Consider the following 20,801-nt stretch of genomic DNA (forward strand, 5'->3'; position numbering starts at 1 on the left):
CCTGCTCTTACGTTTTTCCTGAGGAGGAAAGTACAGGTAGTCCTCAACTTACAAAAGTTCATTTAGTGACCCTTCAAAGTTACAGAGGCACTGAAAGAAGTGACTTACGACCATTTTTCAAACTTACAACCTTTGCAGCATCTCCATGATCATGTGATCAAAATTCAGATGCTTGGCACCTGCCTCCTACTTATGACCGTTGCAGCGTCCCGTTGCAACCTTCTGACAAGCAAAGTCAATGGGGAAGCCAGATTCACTTAACAACCAGGTTACCAACTTATCAGCTGCAGTCATTCACTTAACAACTGTGGCAAGAAATGTCGTTAAGTGGGGCAAAATTCACTTAGTAAATGTTTCACTTAACAACATAAATTTTGGGCTCAATTGTGGCTGTAAATTGAGGACTACCATATGAATGGCCTTTTGTCTTCTTCAACCGTCTGATATGCTTACAACCTTCCATGCCCAGCTGTTTTCCTTGGTAAGTAGAGTCTGTCAACATCGCTGCGAGGATGACGGTCCTGATTCATTGTCATTATTTTCCTGGTCTTTCCTCTCCAGGCCTTGGCTGTCGATGATTCTGGAGCTGCTGCTCATTGTTGGTCTCCTCTTCAAAAACTGAGCCCACTGTGACAGACAAGATAACCCGGGAGATTTGGAAACCCAGATGCTTCCGGGTACCCATCTTCAAAGGGAAGTCAAGGGCAGGAGGACAATGTGTTCATTTAGCAAGGCTCCTATAAGGCCTGAAAGATCAGGTCCACACATGAGAGTCCAATTAAACAGATTTATTGTTACTCACACCTATGCACAGGAATCTTCTCAACTAACAGTTAGCACCTCGTAGGAGTTAAAAAAAGGTCAACGGAACTGAAGGAGGGCTGGACTTAGCTTGCTTGTGGCTACAAAGGGATTCTAGGCTGATCCCTCCTTTAACTCCCCCCTCAGGTTCTGCCACTCCTTCCCCTACAGCAGTGTTTCCCAAACTTGAGAATTTTAAGGCATGTGGACTTTAACTCCCAGAATTCCACAGCCAGCAACGCAGGTTGTGGAATTCTGGGAGTTGAAGTCCTCATGCCTTAAAATTGTCAAGTTTGGGAAACACTGCCCTACAGCTCCACACCCATCAAAAGGCCATTGTAACTTCTTGTTTTCTCCGTGGGGGGGGAGGGGGACGACAAGATGATTTCCTCTTGCCCAATTTCTCTGAAAGGAAGGTACTCGCTCCTGGATTACCAAATTCACTTCTTTCTGAGTTGCTTTATTTGCAACCAGCGTAGGCCAATTGTCTCCAGACAGCTGCCTAGCAGCAAGGCATGATGGGAGTTGAAGTCGAAAGTATCTGGAGGGCTCCATGTTGTCTATATCTGAGAAGAAAAATGTCTCCCTGGCAGTAACTCTTAAAGGAGCAAGAGGCATAGAATGTGTTTGCGAGAGCATAAAAGTAGTTGCTGAGTAATTTTCAGCCTATTTGTCTCTTTGTTTGAATTTTTTTCTGTGATATTTTTCTCCAGTTCCTCAGTATATTGAATGAAATATCCTACAGGGCATGAGACCAGGCTATTCGAGATATCTTATAGGGCAGTGGTTCTCAACCTTTGGGTCGCGACCCCATTTGGGGTCGAACGACCATTTTACGGGGGTCGCCAAACAACGCGATCCGCCATTTTTTCCCCTCAGGGGCCGCCGCCGCGCATGCGCACTGTGCGCGGGGCGCACCGCGCATGCGCACTGTGTCCTTATGACCGGGGTTGCTGTATAAAAAGGTTGAGAACCACTGGTATAGGGTTTCCTGCCTGAGCAGGGGGTTGGACTAGAAGACCTCAAAGGTCCTTTCCAACTCTGTCATTGTTATTGTTATCGTCTCCCACTGAGGGTATCTGCCACTATACTGGATAGGGTGGACCCTCTCCCCTTCCAACTTTATTATTATTATTAAAAAATAAGGCCATCTCCTGAAGCCTCAGAAGTGTCCCTTTCTCATGGCTGCCTCTACATTTCAGAAGACTCTTGAGCAGATCCCAGTCCTCTTAGCCTTCCACAATGGCATCAAAACTTGGCTTTGTATCCATGTCCTGGCTTCAGGAAAGGTGGTCAATGCCATGTTATGGTAGGGAAGATGTGATGACTGGAGGGGGGGGGAGCTTTCCCACCTCTTGGCTAAGAAGGATCGTTGCTGGCCGAGGAGGGACCTGGGAACGGAAGAATGTTTGATGCGGTGGACACTGAATCTACATGCTTAGCGCCTTCCACCATCCTGCAGATGGGTGTCGGGGCTCCTAAAAGGAAGATGGTGGGCCCAAGTTTTTAGTTTTTGTCATGCGGTTTTTGTGTTCTTCGTAGTTTGACTATTTTTGTGAGCTGCCTAAAGTTCTTTAGGTGTCTAAGAAATAAATACAGTTCTAAAACTTTTGAATCAGGGGAAGACACTCAAATACTGATTGAATTCTCACAAAATGCTTTAAAGCAGCCGTGTCCGACCTTTCGGCTTGTCTTGGCTCCACGGAGTGAGGAGAAATGGTCTTGGGCCACATATAAAATATATAATATAATTAATATATATAAATAACTTCCTTTATATTTTTATTATAACATTAAAACTTCTGCAGGACCACTTTACTAGTTGTCCAAGGCGGCATGTGGCCCACGGGGGCTGGGATGGATGTGGCTGCTTTAAATAGTCTATTTTATAGGCTCTCAAAGATGGCCAGCTCTTGAAGGCATCTGGGAATCCCAAAAGAGGTTTGGGTGTAAGACCCCACCTTTTTCAATTTCACTGTTCACTTTCAATCCTTTCACTCCTTTGCTCAGAAAGCATCCGTCGTAATATGGGGACTTCTTTCCCGTCAATCAAGCGTCTCCGCATTCTTGGGCGACTGCATGAAATGAGGCACCTGAAAAGCAAGACCCAAAATCCATCCTGGTTCCAGCATGCTGGAAGGGTCTGAAGGGCTCCACCTGAGAGTCGGTCCTAATTCAGAAGAAGGCCGATCCCGTCTTCTCTCCTCCCTCCTGATGCTGGGAGTGTCCACTCGTGCTGCAAAGAGGAGGGAAAAGGGTTTTTTTTATTTAATCGGTATAACAAGAATTGTATTAATTTAAATATGAGACATTAAATACCAAAGGGAAAAGAGAGGAAATATTTAATGTAATAGTTTGAGATCTGCACTAAAGATATTTGTATGTTATTAAATTATTGACCAATTCAGCCGCCACGTGCTTTTCAAATATTTAAATGTAAAATTAGAAAATCAATAAAATTTTCTTTAAAAAAAAAAAAGAACTCACCGTCTTCCAGTTAGTCTCACTTGGTGCCCTCAACCCGAAATGAAACTGTCTCTAATTATTCTAATTATTTCACCAGAACTGGACACAGAGGGAACCCGGGGAGGAGTTATTAGGAGGGCCTTTAAAAAGGGGGGGGCTTTCTCTCTTTTCATCCCCCCCCCCATCCGCCCAAAGTCTGGCAAAGGGACAGAATGGCTCGTGCAGCAGCAGCTCTCTCCGACTCACCCTGGCTGGAACTGCTGGATCCTTCCTCACTTCCTGGAAAAGAGGGAAAGAAAAACGGGAGAGAAAGATGCTCTCTTGGCTTACAGATGGGAAAACTCAGCTCTTTCTGACTCCATCTCCCTCCTTCCCTTTCTCTCTCTCGCACACAATCAGAGACCCACAAATACAGGGAGAGAGTTTGAACCAAACCGCTTTGGCTTAAAGGCGTAGGAAAGAGTTCTTCAAATTTATAGGTCTATCACACAAAGCCAGAAGGCAGAGCTGACCTAAAAAGATACAGAGGGATCCAAAGTTTCTTTTTCCAATCAGTTCGTACTTAGAGAGCCTTGTGATGGGAGACCAAGAGGAGATCCAGCTGGCATCCCCCAACGCTCCTTTTCTCTCAAAATGCCCCCTTTTGATCCCTAATTTGATGGAGCTTCTGACTCTCATTTCACTGAACCTTTCCTTTCCGCCCACTTGGGAAACAGAGCATGTCCTCAGTCAGAGGGACCTTCCACCAGCTGGGTCTTCTCATCTTCTGGAAGGTTCCTTGTCCCAAAGTTTTCTCTTTGAGGACCCCACTTCCAAGAACAGCCTGGCTGTAATGAAAAGGGGGTCCATCTTCCCCAGCCAGATTTTTACAATGAAGAGGAAGATAGCACACAAATACACACACACACACCTCTCAACTGATGGAGCCTCTGGTCCCTGCTTTAAGTTGGAGATTACTTGTAAAGAGGACAATTCACTCGGTGTTGCATTGTGGTCATCTTGACGTCTCTCTGCAAGGATAAAAATCAGTGAAAGCTCCAAAGAACCCACCAGAGATCATCCAATCTCACCTCTTTAGGAGGAAGAACCCCAGGAGATATTTCACAGTTCCTTTGACCCATAAATAAAGACAGAAAGATCTTCAAAATACAAAAGTATCTCCTGATTTGCCCCTAGGGAGACCTGCTGCCTCCGAAATGGATGGAGGGAAAGGGGGGAAGTAGCAGCAGCTGGGAGGGGAGGAAGATTTTCATGGAAATCCTTCTCTGCTGCTCTTCGACCAAAACCTTGGAAAGGGACAGAACTGGGATGCCTCTTCCCAGCTCAGAAGAAGACGGGACTGTCCCCACTTCAGACTCAGCTGAATCGAGAATGGAGTCCCAGCAAGAGGCTCAGATGCTCCCCAAGAGGGCTGGGAAAACAGGACAGAAGGAAGCCCAGAAGAAGCTCCCCAAAGGGAGAGACTTGGGAGCGATGTTCCTATCTTCCCCAAGAACCCAAAAAAGAATACTTACTGGGAATGTAAATAAAAGCCAAGGTCCCAACAATCGCAAACACCGAGACAAGGCCAGCCACAACGCAGCCGATGATGATCCCCAGGTTGGATTTTGGTTCTGAATTGGGAGAAAAAGCAGATCATTGAAGGAGAGCCCAAAACAATCATCCCAATTGGGGGAGAGACCTAAAGCAGCGAAAGCTGGAAATTCCCCCAATTAAAAACTCCATGGGCTCCTCTTCATGTCCCTCTGAGGGAAGCATGAAGGCGCCTTGCTAACTATTGTTAGGACGTGACCTCAGGTCGCTGCCTTCTTCTCCCACCAGCCCAGCATGAAGGCAGCTGAATTCATCTTTAGCTCTTCAACTCAAAAACAGCCATTTGCAACTTTGTGACTCTCAGCAACTTACAAAACAAAAACTTCACCAACACAATAATGTAAGCAACAATATTTTTGCTCTTTTTATAGGCAGCCCCAATATGTCTTATCATCACTCTAAGTGGAATGGGCTTTTGTCTTCAGTTTGAATATTTGCATTTTATTATTTAAAGTAAAACAGTTCATACCACCTGTCATTTTTTTAAGTATACACTTCCATTTCTTTGACCAGTCCAGAAAAGGCATAAAATTATATTTTGTGTTTCCAGAACTTCAGCATGATAAACGGAATATGGTGACATTCAACTTCTGGATGGTCCCAGAAATGGCAGAAACAGAACAACAGATTTTGAAGGGACCTTGGAGGTCTTCTAGCTCAGCCCCCTGCTCAAGCCTTCCAGACAAGTGGCTGTCCAGTCTCTTCTTAGATGCCTCCAGTGATGGAGCACCCACAACTTCTGAAGGTAACACTTTGGTTTATTGTTCTCATTGTCAGGAAATTTCTCCTTAGTTCTAGTTTGCTTCTCTCCTTGATTAGTTTCCATCCGTTGCTTCTTGTACTGCCCTCAGGTGCTTTGGAGAATAGCTTGACTCCCTCTATACATATGCTGTTCATTGTATGTTTAGGTGTGTGTCATGTATGTGTTTCATTTTGAGAGCAGGCAATTAAATTTCATTTTTGATGTGTGCCATTGTGCCCACAGTATAAAAATGATAATAAAGGTTATCTTATCTTATCTTTGGGGCAGCCCTTGAGATATTGGAAGACTGCTATCATGTCACCCCTAATCCTTCTTTTCATTAAACTAGACATACCCAATTCCAGCAACCCAATTCCTCATATGTTTTACTCTCCAGGCTCCTAATCATCTTTGTTGCTCTTCTCTGCACTCTTTCTAGAGTCTCAACATCTTTTTTATGTTGTGGCGACCAAAACTGGATGCAATATTCAAAGTAGGGTCTGACCAAAGCATTATAAAGTGGTATTGCTTTGGGAGTCAGTTCTGAGGAAGGGAACTTTAAATTTAATTTTCTCTTGCACAAAACTCAGGACTCCTACTGAATAGCTATCATGCCATTTGTGAATTGATGCTTGCTAAAAACAACAAACACAAATATTTTATTTTGCCCGGGGCATCAGCATAAAAATTAAATTTGAATGGTTTTTTTTTTGTATTGTGGTGACAATCATTAATAAAAGATTTAAACTTGAATTCTGCAATTTTGGAAGTCCAGTGTAAATAATGTTAGGGGCAGTTATGAGCATATGCAGAGTTCTTAGAGGGCTTTTTTTCTTGGGTTTTATGCTGAGCCTCAGGAATTCCCATATCGTATCATAAAATAATGTGTAATTTCTTTCAAAGAGCAGCAACATACAATATTTTGACCTTTAAAGCAGGAAAGCCGTGCTCGTCTCTGAGGGCAAAAACTCAGACTTGGTAGCCACTTTTCTGACTCCTGGCGCATGAGTCCAGCCACTCTCTGCATTTCCTGAAGTGGGATGCAGTTCATGCATTTTAGTCAAAATTTCCCTCAGAAAAGGGGCTACCAGACACCTCCTCATTCTTGTACTTTAGGAATTCTAAAGAAAAGCAAATCTGTTTCTGCTGTTTTTCTGCTGGAGGCAGAAAGAGGGGAGGGACAGAGGCTAAGAGAGGATCTAAGAGGATTTCATCAGGATCTGCCAACTCTTGTGAGGGGATTCTGGAGTTTCCTTTACATCCCCTGAAGCCAGTTCTATGGTCTGGTCCCTGCAGCTTCACCAACCTCAAACACTGGAAAAACCAATGGCTTAAAGCTCCGGTATGTTCACATCTGGACACAGCTGGGGTCAGATTCCTCTCCCACAGCCCTCCACCCTGTCAGCCTTTCCCTCTCTGCAGCCTCTCACCCTTCAGGGCCACGTCCAGAGGCTCCTGCAGGCCGTCGTGCTCCACGTGGCACAGATAGCGGCCCCTCTCTTTGGGATCAATCTGGATGCTGAGCCAGGCGTGGAAGGTCCCATCTGCGTTGGGGGCCACGGCGCCACGGAGGGTGTCCTGCAGCCAGACCTCCCCATCCCTCGTCCAGGAGGCCTCGATCTCCCTGGGGTAGAAGCCATCCACGCGGCAGATGTGCGTCTCCATCCCATCCTCCACCTCTGTCCTGCTGCTCATGGTCACCTCTGGGGGCTCTGCAGAAATGGCACCCCCGGAATTAGCTCTGAGCCCCTCCAGAGCCTGGAAGGTGGGTGGGAAACTTGGAGGGGCAGGAAAATCTCCCACTACTTCCCACTCCACACCTGCAGCGTCTCCCAGAGTTTTAGGAAATGCTCCAGATCTGGAAAATGCTCAACCACAAGTCCTTCCCAGGGACTCAGCCTGAAAAACCTCCAGCAGCAAATTGAGGGTCCAAGGAAATTCCTCTCTTTGAACTCTGGGTGATCTTGGGCTGCTCCCTTCAGGGGAAGGAAAGTGGAGCTGCTCTTTTAAGTTCCCTTTCAAGACAACAACAACACAGAGGTTTCCTGTGTTGTTGGGGTCGAACGACCATTTCACGGGGGTCGCCAAACAATGCAGTCCGCCATTTTTTTCCCCCTTTTCCTTAGCTGTGCTACTCCCTTTTATTCTATTGGCTTTTGAAAGCCAATAGAACAGACTCTCTTGAATAGAGTCTAATTCTATTGGCTTTCAAAAGCCAATCGGAATTGTCCAGGCTGTCTCTGCCCTGCTGAGCCCACCAAAAGTCCCATTCTGCCAACGGTGCTGCACCAATTGAGTAGTCCTCGACTTACGACCGGTTGAGTAGTCCTCGATGTACGACCGGTTGGGGGGTCACAGCATTAAAAAGGTTGAGAACCACTACCCTAAAGTATTAGAGTAACCCTAATATTGGGGGGGGGTCAAGGATCCCAGAGGGGAAGGGGTTGACCCAGTGGGGAGAGGTTGGGTAGATGGGAACATAATAACAAATCACAGGAAAAGATTACACTTTGAGCCCCCCTTGGGGGGGGAGGGGGTGTTCCTGAAGGTGGGGAGGGGGCTGTTTTGAGGAAAGACTAAATCAGAATGGAGGGAACCTGTTTGAGGTTTAAGAGAAAGATCCGCAGAAACTTTGGAAAGAAAAGAACCCCTCAACCTTGGCCTTTTTTTGTCCAAGCGGGGGCACTGATGATGTCTTATTAATGGTAGAAGTGGAGCCCCCTAGTGGTGGGCATGGGAGGTGCACCATCAGGTGCAAGGCAGGGAAGGAGCCCCCTGCGGGATGTGGGGGGAAGGAGAATTAATGGGGGGAAATTAAAGGAGCCCCTCACACTTGACTACAGTTTGACTAATGGGGGTCTCACCGAAGAACCCCAAATGCCCTTGTTGCCTCACTGTGGGCAATGAACAGGACACCCCCAAGTGCTTCTCCTGCCTGATCCACCCAGACACCCGCCAGGCAGGGGCTGCGTTTCCTGGTCCATGGAATGGGGGCCTGGCAAGGGGAACCAATCAGGGCTTCCCGCGTCATGGAGAGGGGCTGGGAGGGGGGGAGGGGGAGGATTCCCTCCTGGGCAGCCAGACTGCAAACCAGGAACCCAAAGGGGCCGAATGTGCACCAGAAATCCAGCCACAAAGGAGGAAAGTCCAGCCTGCATCCAGAGGCTCACCTTTCTTCAGCAGCGTCTCCTTCCCGTAGGACAGATACCTCTCCAGCCATTCAATGCAGATTTCCTCCAGATAGGACTTGTGTCTCTGATTCAATCCTGGAATAGCATCCCAATTCCTCTGGGTGATCTGGGCCTGGGGTTGGGGAGCCACCCAGGTGAGTCTCTCCTTGTCGAAGATGAGGAAAGTCCTCCCATCGTAGCCAAGCTGCATAAACCCTCCTTTGCTCCCATCAGCCTGGAGCTCACAGCCATACATCCACTGCAAGATGTGAAGGCCTGAAATAGGGACAATATGATGGTTTGGGGAGTCCTCAAGATAGACACAGACCCCTTTGCCAGCGGAGGATCCCGAGGGAGACAGAGAAAAAAAGAAGTCGCAAAAGAAACGGAGGGAAAGAAGCTCCTCCATCTATCCTTCTCCATCTTTCCTAGATTAACCAGAAACAAACCATGGCTTTGTGCAATGTGGGAATGAAGACTTGAAGGGCCACAAAGGAATATTTGCCTGAGCAACAGCAGCAAGTGGCTCAATCTGATCTGCAAACTCGAAATGTTATTGACCTTTGAAATGAGTTTGATGTTTACTGTCACTGCAACGCCCTGAAGAAGATCTTTCAACTTCAAGTGACTAAATTCTTGGATTTAAAAGGAAGCCGAATTTTTGAAAAAACCAAAAAGAAATGTTGAAATATTTCTACTTCTGGTTGGGCTTCAGAATGAGGAAGGATTAATGGTAGAAACTCTCAAATCTAAGTTAAAACCACTTGTAAGTACAGCTGAACTAAACTGACCAGTCCTTCCCCTCCCTTTCCACGCCTATGAGTGACGGGGTGAGGGGATCCTTTCTCTGCAGCTCCTGCTCAGCCTGAGAACTTCCTGTTTAGAGGAGCATTTGAAACAAACTGGTTCTAGGAATTGGCTACAAGGTGGGTTCTCTGTCTCTTTGCCCATTGAGGACAAGCAGATGGTCTGGACGGTCGTTTTCTCATCCTGTCTGAGAAATTTACTGGGTGCCTGAAGTTGAACGTTGGCATGTTGATCTGGAACTAGAAGCGTATAGCTTTTTGATCTCTGTGGCATCAGGCTGTCTGGACAAGCCAAGAACTCAGGACCTTTTAGCCAGATCAACTCTGCCAACTGTGACACAAGGGTGGACTGCTTAGCTTGGTCCACAAGGTGCTTATCTGTTGGCATATGTTGCCATTGATCAGGGGTTGAAGATGTTTCAATCTTTTCTACTCTATTACCTACATAGACGTAGAAGTGTCTGCTTCGGTTGCAGATGTAGCTTGACTTCACCTTGCTGTTTGTGTAGGTGGTGGATTGTAGCCCAAGGCCTATCATTTTCGCTGTCAAGTTGGTGAGTTTTACAGCCAATATGGTACCACAGAGTTCTAACTCTGTGTTGTTAGTTTCGCCTTTCCAGTGATGAAAACGACGCTGTAAACTCTGATGTATCCTATGGCTACAATCACCTTCGTTGACACATCTGAGAAAGCGTACAATTCTTTCTTTGAGCGAGTGAGCTGGAGATGTATATACGTTGCACGTGTACGCTTTGGATACAACTTAGGAGTGTACTCTATGACTCCCAGTCTTGTTTCTGTTCTCCTGGACGCGGCCTGTCCCAGTATGTGGTGCTCTGGGAGAACGCGCGTAGCTGCAGAACTTGTTTGTCCTCTATGGACAAGGCTAAGTCATTGTAATTCTTACTGGTCTGGAACACTGTTGCTTCCAAAACGGGTTTGGTTGTCACAAGCGTGAAGTGTTCTTCACATGGTTTTAGGTGAGGTTGTCTTCCATTACTTAGAATGGAGGTGGTTGAGATATTCACCTGGGTTGGAGTTTGCGGTTGGTCACTAATGTGCAGTTAACCTTGGCAGGCACCTCTGGGAGCTCTTAGGAGCTGTAATGGGGCTCCTCAGTTGAAGGAGGAGTAGAAGCTGTTTGTTGTAGCTGTCCAGAGTCTGGATGCAGGGCTTCCGGGTGCTTGTCACTCTTGCTCAGGTGACATTTTCCCTTAGCTTCGCCAGCTTTGGCCACGTCTTCCGGAGATTCACAGCATTTGAAGCCAACCTTGTACTCTCCTAAATCTAACTTTCTTCCCCAGGGTGTTGGAGGATCTGATGGTGCTGTGCAAGGTTTGCCGTCAGGCTGGATTGGTACAGTGTTGAGGTCATCTGGAGCACGATCAGTGGCTTCTCATTGAACCTCATAGGCACTGTTTCCAAGAGCAGGGAAACGTGGCACAGACGGCTGGCATTTTTTGACAGAAAACGTCTTGTTGGGGTTAACTTCCAGTGGCATGGACGAGGAACCTTAAAGGTCTGGCCTGAATTCCTCTGTCTTTACGTTAAGCTGAGGAGGCCTGACTTCTTGTGTGCTCACTTGTCGGGGGGGGGGGTTGTTGTCATTCAGGTGGTATGTTGCCGGCTCCCTGGCCAGCTGGCACATCTGGTGGTCGAGATTCTCCTCCGTGGTTGGGCATGAAGGCAGCGCATCGGGATGCTGTTTTCTCTTGATGCAATAGGGCAGGGCTTTTCAACCAGTGGTACGGGTACCACCTGTGGTACATTGGCACCTGGCAGGTGGTACGCGACCATCCTAGAAAAGTGGTAGTGGGGGAGGGGTATGAACTGAACTGGTGGCAGCACCGCAGAAGCCTGATTGAGAGATGGCTGGAGCTACAGGGCTGTCAGGGCTTAGTGGAAACACCAGAATCAGCGCCAGGCTCCAGCTGAAACTCAGTACTGATTCTGGTGCTTCTGCTGAGCCCTGAAGAAGCACCAATCAGCTGGAATGTTGCAGCATCTCCAGGGTCTTGTGATTTACATTCAGATGCTTGACAACTGATTCATATTTATGATGGTCACAGTGTCCCAGGGTCATGTGAAGTGACCAAAACCTGCTGCAACCACCCAGTAGACAGGGGGAATAAAAACCAAACACCCCCCCCACCCCACCCCTGCTGCCAATCCTCAACAGAAATGCTCACAACAATGAAAACCTCGGATAGGAGGAAGAGCACCGCTGAGCAGGCAGGCAGATGTCTTGCTTGGCTGTGGCTTGGGGGGCACTTTTTTCAGTGCCATTGTAACTTCAAACAGTCACTAAGCAAATTGTTGTAAGTCAAGGACTATCTGTATTTTATCACTTTTTTTCCTTTTTTTTGTCAAGTTTTTGACACCTTGCTAGGTGACTGGTGGTACTCGGATGTTGCCATATCCTAAAAGTGGTACAATGGGTGAAAAGATTGAAAAGCCCTGCAATAGGGACTCTAGCCTGGCTCGTCCTGACAATCTCATCCTTTAGCGGCAGCTCTTCCTGCTGTGGAGCCGTCGCCATTGCAGATGGATCTATCCGGTTACCATCTGTGGTTTGGTTTGTTGGAGTCAGTGTTGTAACTCTGGGGGGAAGCCCTCGTGATCCAGATGGTGCAACATCAGCTCTCTGGCAGGCGGGCACATCAGGTCGTCGAGATTCTCCTTCCTGTCTACTTGGTTTTGGGGGGCTTGTGGATAACTGCAGTGCTCCTGCCTGCCCCTGTTGAGACGCACACTAGTTATCAACATAGGCCTGCAGGTGGCTATGCTGACTTTCAATCTCCAGTCATTCTAAATTGTGCGAGAAGGGTGGCGCATTGGAATGTCTTCTGAAGGGCTTTTGCTCTTCCGTTTTATCTGCCACTTCTCGTTGGCTATATATGAGCTCAAGCTCGACTAGAGCAGCCTTTCATCTGGCCTCTATTTGAGCTGCTTCAGCTTCCTTTTGCACTGCTTCAGCCTTTCGTTTGGCCTCCATTTGAGCTGCTTCAGCCTCTATCGTCGCCAATTGTTTCTTTTTGCGCTGCTCTGCTTCTAACACACGAAAGACTGCATTGGCAGCTTCAGCTTCAATGTTTGCTTCTTCGGTTCAAATGGCCAAGCTCTCTGCCCTTGAAACTCGGGACGCTTGGCTATGATGAGAGGACGCTTTTGAATGGTGGGAGGCGCCTGTAATGTGAGATTGTTGTGACACGCTGGAATGCACCTGGGATCGTGGTGAGGTATGGCGAAAGGGTGAAGCTTTTTCAGAGGCGTGAGGGGGGCCACATGTGATCACTGGGATGGCGCATACGAATGATGAGAAACTTCAGACTTGGCCCTCTCAACTGATATGTCTTTCGGGTAAGGCTTGGTCTCCGGGAGGTGGTCTATACTCTCCAGAAACCTTTTACGTTTCTTGTTTAGTAGCTTGAGGGTTTGCATCCTGCTATCGAGTGTTGGGTCTCCTAGTTGTGACTGCATCCTTTCGAGATGGCGTTCGGAGTCTATCCATTGCAAGAAAGCCTCTTCCCTATCGTTTTTTAATGAAAGCGCACGTTTGGGGGAGAGCTCCTCCTTAGGCACTTGGTAGAGTTTGTATAATTTCTCCCAATGCCTTTCATGGCGATTGCGGACAGTGTCCCATTTCTCCAACAGGTTAGACTGCATGGCTTCAGTAGGCTTTCTTTGTTGCCTCAGGTCATAGGGTATCTGGGATGTCTTTGGCTTGGACATCAGCCTCTGCGTACAGGTCAAGGTTAGCTGGTGGCAGCATTTCTCCTTGGCTGGCTGCGCTAGGACAGGTTCAGTAAACTTTCTAGCTGTTTTGAAGTGAATTCAGTGAACTTCGCCCTTTGACCACTAGGGGTCGCTGTTTGGGTAGCCACTTCAGGGAAATTTCTTTCCTGGCTGCCAGGGTACACTGTTCGTGTGAGTGCTTCAGCAAAGTTCACTCTTTGACCACTAGGGGTCTCTCTATCTGGGTGGGCATTTATTTATTTATTTATTAGACTTATATACCGCTTTAAGTGCAAGCACTCTCTAAGACCATTAAGCAATGTATATATATATATTTACATTGCCCCCAACAATCTGGGTCCTCATTTTACCTACCTCGGAAGGATGGAAGGCTGAGTCAACCTTGAGCCGGTGAGATTTGAACCGCTGACCTGCTGAACACAGTCAGCTAAAGTGGCCTGCAGTACTGCACTCTAACTGCTGCGCCACCTCAGCTCACTTCAGGGAAATTCCCTCAATGGCCACCAGGGTACGTTTGTGCATAGGTAAATGCAAGCCTGTTATTTGCAGATCAGCTACCAGGGTGCTATCTGTGGGTGGAGGCACCACTGGGGGCGTTCTTTTGCCAGTCTCTTTCCTCCTTTCTCCACCAGGGGGAGCCCTCTGGGTCCAGCTCTGCTCCCCTGAGAGGCCAGCAGGGGGTCTGGAGAGGTCTGGGGGGATCAGGGGCAGAACAGGCAGATCTCTCGGGTGTCTGCCTGGGGGGGATGAGCCAGGAAAGGGCAGAAGAAGGGGGGCTGCACCTCCTTGGGATAAAAGGAGGGAAAATGGCTGATGTTTGTGCAGAAGGTTTACCTCAGCCCAAAGCAGCCTCTGGTGACACAGATATTTGCTTGCAATCTCTCCCCTAAATCAGGTTCCTTGAAGGTGAATCTTCTCCCCCAAAGATGGCAGAAGGGGGGGCTGCTGAAAAAGGCCTCCCCCCTCCAGGGCAGCCCCACCAAGAGGACAGCACAGGAGTTCAGGATCTCCTTAGGATCCACCTGCTTCTTTTCAGGAGGGGAGAGACCTGAGATCCCTTCCCTCCCCCACAGCTGGGGTCCACCAAAGCCAGGACCCTCCAACTTTCGTGGGGGGGGGAGAGGAGATTTCGGTCTCTTTAACTCAGTTCATATCCATATCCACATCCTTAAAAATATTTTTATTAACTGCAATTGGCAGAAAACATCAGCTATGGAGGCAACAACAAGCTTATACTGATTTTTAAAAAAGGAATCAACATATTAAAACCCTTTTTAAATGTGGAGAAGCAGCCTTTCCCTTTAAAGGGACCCCCCTTTCTCCCCACTCTGGTTCCTGGGGAGGGGATTATGGGGCAGAAGGAGCCACCCGACCCATCACTCACCTTCGCTCTGATTGTAGCGAAGCCTCAGACTCTCCAGGCTTTCTTTGAACTCCTCCTCAGTGCCACGTTCTCTCTGGGTCTCTCTGTCCCAGTACTGGGGGTCCTCCTTCCCCACCTTTTCCATCCAGGAGACTCGAGGCTGCTCCCTCCGGCTGTTGCTGTCGTAGTGAACAAAGACCTGACCGTCCACATATCCCACAGAGACAAAATGGGGCTGCCCCTGACTGGGCTCTGAGATGGAGGAGGAGAAATACTTCATGGAGTGCGAAGAGGCGCCTGGAAGGGACCCAGAGGGGAAGAGTTAGGGGGCTCCAGTCAAGGACCCTCATCCTATGGAGGCTCCAATCTGAGACTCTGAGGGGAAAGAAGGAAGAAGGAAGGAAGAAGAAGGAAGGAGGAGGAGGAGGAGGAGGAGGAGGAGGAGGAGGAGGAGAAGGAGAAGGAGAAGGAGAAGGAGAAGAAGAAGAGCCGAGGTGGCGCAGCAGGCCACTTTAGCTGACTGTGTTCAGCAGGTCAGCGGTTCAAATCTCACCGGCTCAAGGTTGACTCAGCCTTCCATCCTTCCGAGGTAGATAAAATGAGGACCCAGATTGTTGGGGGCAATGTAAATATATATATACATTGCTTACTGGTGTACACCGCTTAGAGAGTGCTTGCACTTAAAGCGGTATATAAGTCTCATAAATAAATAAATAAGAAGGAGAAGAAGAAGAAGGAGGAGGAGAGCTGGGGGGATGAGAAAGGGGGAAAGGAAGGGGGGAGGATGGAAGGAGGGAGCGACTGAGAGGGAAAGAAGCAGCTTCTGGAGGGCCTGAAGGGTGGGAGGGCAGGGAAGGTGGGGTGTGAGAGAGAAGGAGAATGTCGGGTCCCCCAAACTTTACCTGCTCCAATTGCACACTCCCCCCTTCCAGCAAGGCCTTCCACAAAGCTTGGGAGGGGGTTGGTTGTGGCTACCCAACTCTTCACATGATCAGTGACTCTCAACAGAAAGGCCTAAATTAAGTGTTTCTCAGACTCAGCCACTTGGACTTCAACTCCCAGAATTCCCCTCGCCCGGAAGAAACTCATGGGGCCTCTCCATCCTGGCCCCACCCCACACTGAGGCTGCTTGGGAGTTCAACTCTCATGTTTGGGGGGGGGCTCTCAGCCTGGGGGTCCTCTCCCCAAACTCAGCCTCTGTATGGAGGGTCCTGTCACCTTTAAAGCCCCTTTGGGGAACCAAAGATAAACAAACAACATTATTTCAGTTTGTATCGTGCAAACTCCCGTCTGAGCAGAATCAAAGTTTCTTCAGCCCTTCCTTGGAGGACAGACTAAATTCACAAGACATAAAACTATGCTAAACTTGACTAACAAGGAAAAAAGAAAATCACTGTTAAATCACTGTTTAGTTTTCATTGTCAAAACACAAACACGGAAGAGTCTCTGAGGCTGCCCAATCAACAGGAAAAAAAAAACAGCTTATAAGTGGATTAAAAGAATCAAAAGAAAATAAAATGAATAAAAGGCTCCTGGGAAATCGATTAAGCTGATGAAAATCCCCAAGGCCCCTTCTGGGTCTCCATTCTGAACTGTTGTAAGTCGAGGACTATCTGTAGTCCCACCGCCCAGTCCCTCCAGTATGGTCTCCCAGCCCTTCCCAGTCCCCCAAGGCAAAGGCCTCGGCCTCCTTCTTTCTGCTCCTCCCCACAATCCCAGCGGCTTCTCAGAGCTTTTGGGGAGAGGGATCCCCAGATCCACTTCCTTTGCAGAGCTTTTCTCCGACAGGAGGAGGGGGGATCGGACCCTCCGTGATCCAGAACCCGCTTCTTCCCCTCCTGGGGCTGAGCAGTGAGGGAGACTGAAGTCTGCCTGAGAGGAGAAACGTGTGAACGTAACTCAGGTTGGGCATCCTCACAATCACGAATCCTCCTCAGGTCAGGAAGGGCTGGGCAGTCGGGGCCTGTCTGTGTCCAAGCAAGCCCTTCATTGCAGGGTCTCCACCCAGAGGGGCTTCTCTCCTCCAGCCCAGCCTCTCTGACCCTTCAGATCCTGAGAGTTTGGGAAATGCCTCTGGAAAAGCTGCTGCATTGAGAGTTTCTGTGAGGAGCAACTAGGGACACCCCAAGACCTCCCATCCGGTTACTGAGGAATAAGAGTAAACTTTAAATATTTCTGATTCTGCAAACTCTCCCCTGCTGGGGGCTCCTGAAATGGAAGGAGGAGGATTTTGGGTGGAAAAATTCCTGCCTGTCCTAGAAAACAGCTCTGGGGACATTGGGGTTTAGGACGGGGGGGGGGGTGGGGATCCAGGAGAAAGTGAAAATGAAGCAAGAGGGATCTCGAGGAAGGTTATTCAAGGATCGTTTCTCTCCAGACTCTTCTCCTGCTGCATTCACACGGCAGCCTTTATTCCGATCGTCCCGTTGCACCAGCCGCCCTGTCTGCCAACAGACACGAGAGACGAGCCGGCTCCTCCCAGCACCAGAAGAAGCCAGAAAGAGCCACCAAGCCCGTCAAAGGCAGGAGAGGCGACCCAGCCGGGAGGGGTTGCGCCAAGGCAGCCGGGAAGTTTGTGAACTGGACCTGATCCCGTGCAAACGCCGCTTTCCGACAAGCTCCACTTTGGGGGGAGGGAAAGGATGGAGCTTAGGGGGCGCCCAGGTAGACTTGACTGACATCTGGAAGCCCCCCCCCTCTTGTCCTGCTGCCAGAGGGGCTCTCCTGGGGGGGGGGAGCGCGGCAGCAGAGCCCCATCACCACTTGGGGGGGGGGTCTGATCTCAAAGTGGCCGGAGGGGGGAGGGGGAGCGGACGAGAAAGAGGACCGAATCTGGATTCTCTTCCTGGGAATAAACATTTTTTGGGGGGGGGAAGGAGAGAGCAAGTTCCCACCTAGCAGAAAAAGGGGGGGCGCAACCGCCGATGCCCCCGAAGGGACTCACCGAAGCAGTTCTCCCGCAGGACCACCTTCACCAACGCCAGGAGCAAGAGGGGCGCAGAGCGCAGAGCCATCCTGGCCCCGATCCTCAACCTGCGCCCCGCTTTCCCAAAATCCCAGGCAAAGGGAGAGGGGGGGGGGTCCCGGGGAGTAAAGTACGCCACAATCCAGAGCACGCTGGCGATTGGGCGAGGTCAGCCAATAGGAAAAAAAACATTCCCGTGTCATCATTGTTGCTGGGCAGACGTCCAGGCGCAACCGGCGAGAGAGGGCGGGGAAAGGAAATCGAAAGTTCTATCAGGAAATCCCCTCCCTGGGATTCCGCCTCTTGGGGGGAGGGGCAGAAATGGGGGGGGCTGGGAAAAGAGAGAAGGTTATCTGGGCCTGGGGGGGAGGGGCGGAGGGGAGACCCCCGCAGAACGCCTCCAAACCGGGGATCAAGTGGAGCTGCCAAAAAAGGCACTGCAGTCCTGGGCTGCATCAACAGAGGGATAGTCATAATGTCAGTTTATCCTGCACAAGTGAGGCCACCCTTGGAATGCCGGGTGCTGTTCCGGTCACCAGGATACAAAAAGGATGCGGAGACCACAGAAAGAGTGCAGAGAAGAGCGTGAAAGATGATAAAGGATCTGGAAACTTACAATGAAGAGACTGAGGAAGCTATCTATGTCCATCCTATGGAACTGAAGGATAGATAGATAGATAGATAGATAGATAGATAGATAGATAGATAGATAGATAGATAGATAGATAGATAGATAGATAGATAGATAGATAGATAGATAGATAGATAGATAGATAGATAGACAGACAGACAGACAGACAGACAGACAGACAGACATGGTAGGTAGGTAGATAGACAGACAGACAGACAGACATGGTAGGTAGGTAGATAGATAGACAGACAGACAGACATGGTAGGTAGGTAGGTAGGTAGATAGCTAGATAGATAGCTAGCTAGCTAGCTAGCTAGCTAGCTAGATAGATAGATAGATAGATAGATAGATAGATAGATAGATAGATAGATAGATAGATAGATAGACAGACAGACCGACCTTTATTGTCATTTTTTTTTACTGTGGGCACAACAGCTCACACCAAAAATAAAATTTAGTTGCCCGCTCTCAAAGTGAACACATACATAACACACATCTAAACATACTATATACAACGTATGTATAGACCTACATCCCTACATATACGTAACATATAAATAAACACTGTCCATCGTGAATATATAACGAAAGGAGGAAGCTTGAGAGTTCACAGGGACTGGGGGGACATGATAACTGTCCGCCAGTCCTTCTCAAAGCCCCAGACAAGAAACAAGGGCTGGAAGCTTCCTAAATTAATCAAAAGAATAGATGCCTCCTGGAGTTTTGGGTGCTCCATCACTGGAGGTTTTCAAAAACAGACTGGACAAGCATTTGCCCAGGATGGTATAAGTTCTCCTGCCTTAAGTCGGAGATTGGACTGGATGACCTCTGAGGTCCCTCCCAGCCCTACCATTCTATGTTGCAGGTCAGAAGCTCCGAGTGATCTTCATTCCGGATGAAAATGCTCAAAGGCTCTTGTGGCATTTTCAAGACGAAGCTGGCCAGTCACAGGTCTCTAATAAATAAATTCATTTCTAAAACTTTTGAATTGGTAGAAGACGCTCAAGTATTGATTGAATTCTCACAAAATGCTTTAAACCAGCCGTCTCCAACTGTTTGGATGAAAAGGAATTTTCTTGGGCTGCACATAAATTATATAATATAGTTAACATACTATTATTTTTAAATTTTTGATTATAGGATTAAAAGTTTTGTGGTGCTGCATTATAGCTGCATGGGACTCTCGCGTTGCAGGTGGGACACGGTTGCTTTAAAGCAGTGTTTCTCAACCTTGACAATTTTAAGGCATGTGGACTTCAACTCCTAGAATCCCACAGCCAGCAATGCTGGCTGTGGAATTCTGGGAGTTGAAGTCCACATGCCTTAAAATTGTCAAGGTTGAGAAACACTGCTTTAAACTGTCGACTTTTTAGGCTCTCAGAGATGGCAGCTCTTGAGGGCATCTGGGAAGCCCAAAATGAATTGGGGTGAAAGACCCCCAGCCTTTTCACTCCTCCTTGCCCAGAAAGCATCCACTGTACAGGTAGTCCTTGACTTGCAACAGTTCATTTAGTGACTGTTGAAATATACGGCACTGAAAAAAGGACATATGATCGTTTTTCACACTTATGACCTTTGCATCATCCTCATCATCACATGATTTACATTCAGACCCTTGGCAACTGACTCATATTTATGACAGTTGCAGAGTCCCGCGGTCAGGTGGTCCCCTTTTGCGACCTTCTGACAAGCAAATTCAATGGGGAACCCAGATTCATTTAACAACCGTGTTACTGTCTTAACAACTGCAGTGATACCCTTAACAACTGTGGCAGGAGAAGTCGTACCATGAGGCAAAACTAACTTAACAAATTTCTCACCTAGCAACATAAATATTGGGCTCAATTGTGGTTGTACGTTGAGGACTTTCTGTGATATGGGGGAACATCGTTCCCATCAATCAAGGCTCTCCCCACTCTTCGGCCAGGGCATCCTGCTGGGCCCCTGAAGAGCCCAGAGAGGACCTCTCAGAGGCAGGAGAAGCTGCCCTCCTGCAAGGGGACCAGGAGGGCTCCGGACGGTCCCTGAGCTCCCGTCTTCCAAAGGGCCCCTGGGTGAGGCCCAGAGACCAGCCACTCGGCCCTCAGCCTGAGGCAAAGGTGGATCTGAGGGAAAAGCCGCTTCTGTGCTGCCCCCACCGAGCCAAGCCCAAGCGGCCATTTTGTGGAAGGTCAGCTGGAGATGCTGGAGAAAGATCCGGACCCAGGAGCAAAATGGCTGCCTCCTCCCCAAGGAGCACACAGGAGCCCCCCCTCCCCCCAGTTCTTGCTCCTTCCAGGTTTTGCCTTGGTTCCTCTCCTTCCTCCCACTCAAAGTGAAATCAGGATCTCTGATCAACAAGGAGCTAAAATCCTTGCTACTTCCAATTTCCAATAACAGGTAGCAACTGAAGTGAGAAGAAAACAAAACCCTATATTTTCAGCAAACAACGTTATGTGTGCAATAGTGAGGGGAAAAGAAGCCCGGCTATGCAATTGATCCCATGTTCTGTTTTTCTAAACCATGAAA

The 20,801-nt window shown here is 48.4% G+C and overlaps 1 protein-coding gene across 2 annotated transcripts; it reads right to left on the reverse strand.

Moving 5' to 3' along the window:
• Positions 1–2,566: 2,566 nt before the first annotated feature.
• Positions 2,567–17,783, reverse strand: LOC120318352 (H-2 class I histocompatibility antigen, Q9 alpha chain-like). 2 transcript variants are annotated; one of them, XM_039365835.1, is made up of 8 exons: positions 17,642–17,783; positions 14,719–14,994; positions 8,773–9,048; positions 7,033–7,314; positions 4,782–4,880; positions 4,178–4,277; positions 3,514–3,546; positions 2,567–3,037 (listed from the first exon to the last, which is right to left on the reverse strand). In XM_039365835.1, the coding sequence occupies exons 1-7, from the start codon at positions 17,709–17,711 to the stop codon at positions 3,540–3,542; spliced, it is 1,110 nt and encodes a 369-aa protein (XP_039221769.1). In that variant the 5' UTR covers positions 17,712–17,783; the 3' UTR covers positions 2,567–3,037; positions 3,514–3,539. The 2 variants fall into 2 exon arrangements, with proteins under 2 accessions (XP_039221769.1, XP_039221770.1); XM_039365836.1 differs by lacking the exon at positions 8,773–9,048.
• Positions 17,784–20,801: the final 3,018 nt, after the last annotated feature.

The sequence above is a fragment of the Crotalus tigris genome, unplaced genomic scaffold (genome assembly GCF_016545835.1).
Source record: "Crotalus tigris isolate CLP2741 ecotype Arizona unplaced genomic scaffold, ASM1654583v1 scf7180000020185.79499, whole genome shotgun sequence".
Taxonomy (NCBI): domain Eukaryota; kingdom Metazoa; phylum Chordata; class Lepidosauria; order Squamata; family Viperidae; genus Crotalus; species Crotalus tigris.

Bases quoted from the DNA above. Each gene is read 5' to 3' on its own strand.
- LOC120318352 (XM_039365835.1), bottom strand. From the start codon at position 17,711: ATGGCTCTGCGCTCTGCGCCCCTCTTGCTCCTGGCGTTGGTGAAGGTG. The intron at 14,995-17,641 runs GTGAGTCCCTTC...GGTCCCTTCCAG, and splicing joins CCTGCGGGAGAACTGCTTCG to GCGCCTCTTCGCACTCCATG. The intron at 9,049-14,718 runs GTGAGTGATGGG...TCCCTATTTCAG, and splicing joins TCGCTACAATCAGAGCGAAG to GCCTTCACATCTTGCAGTGG.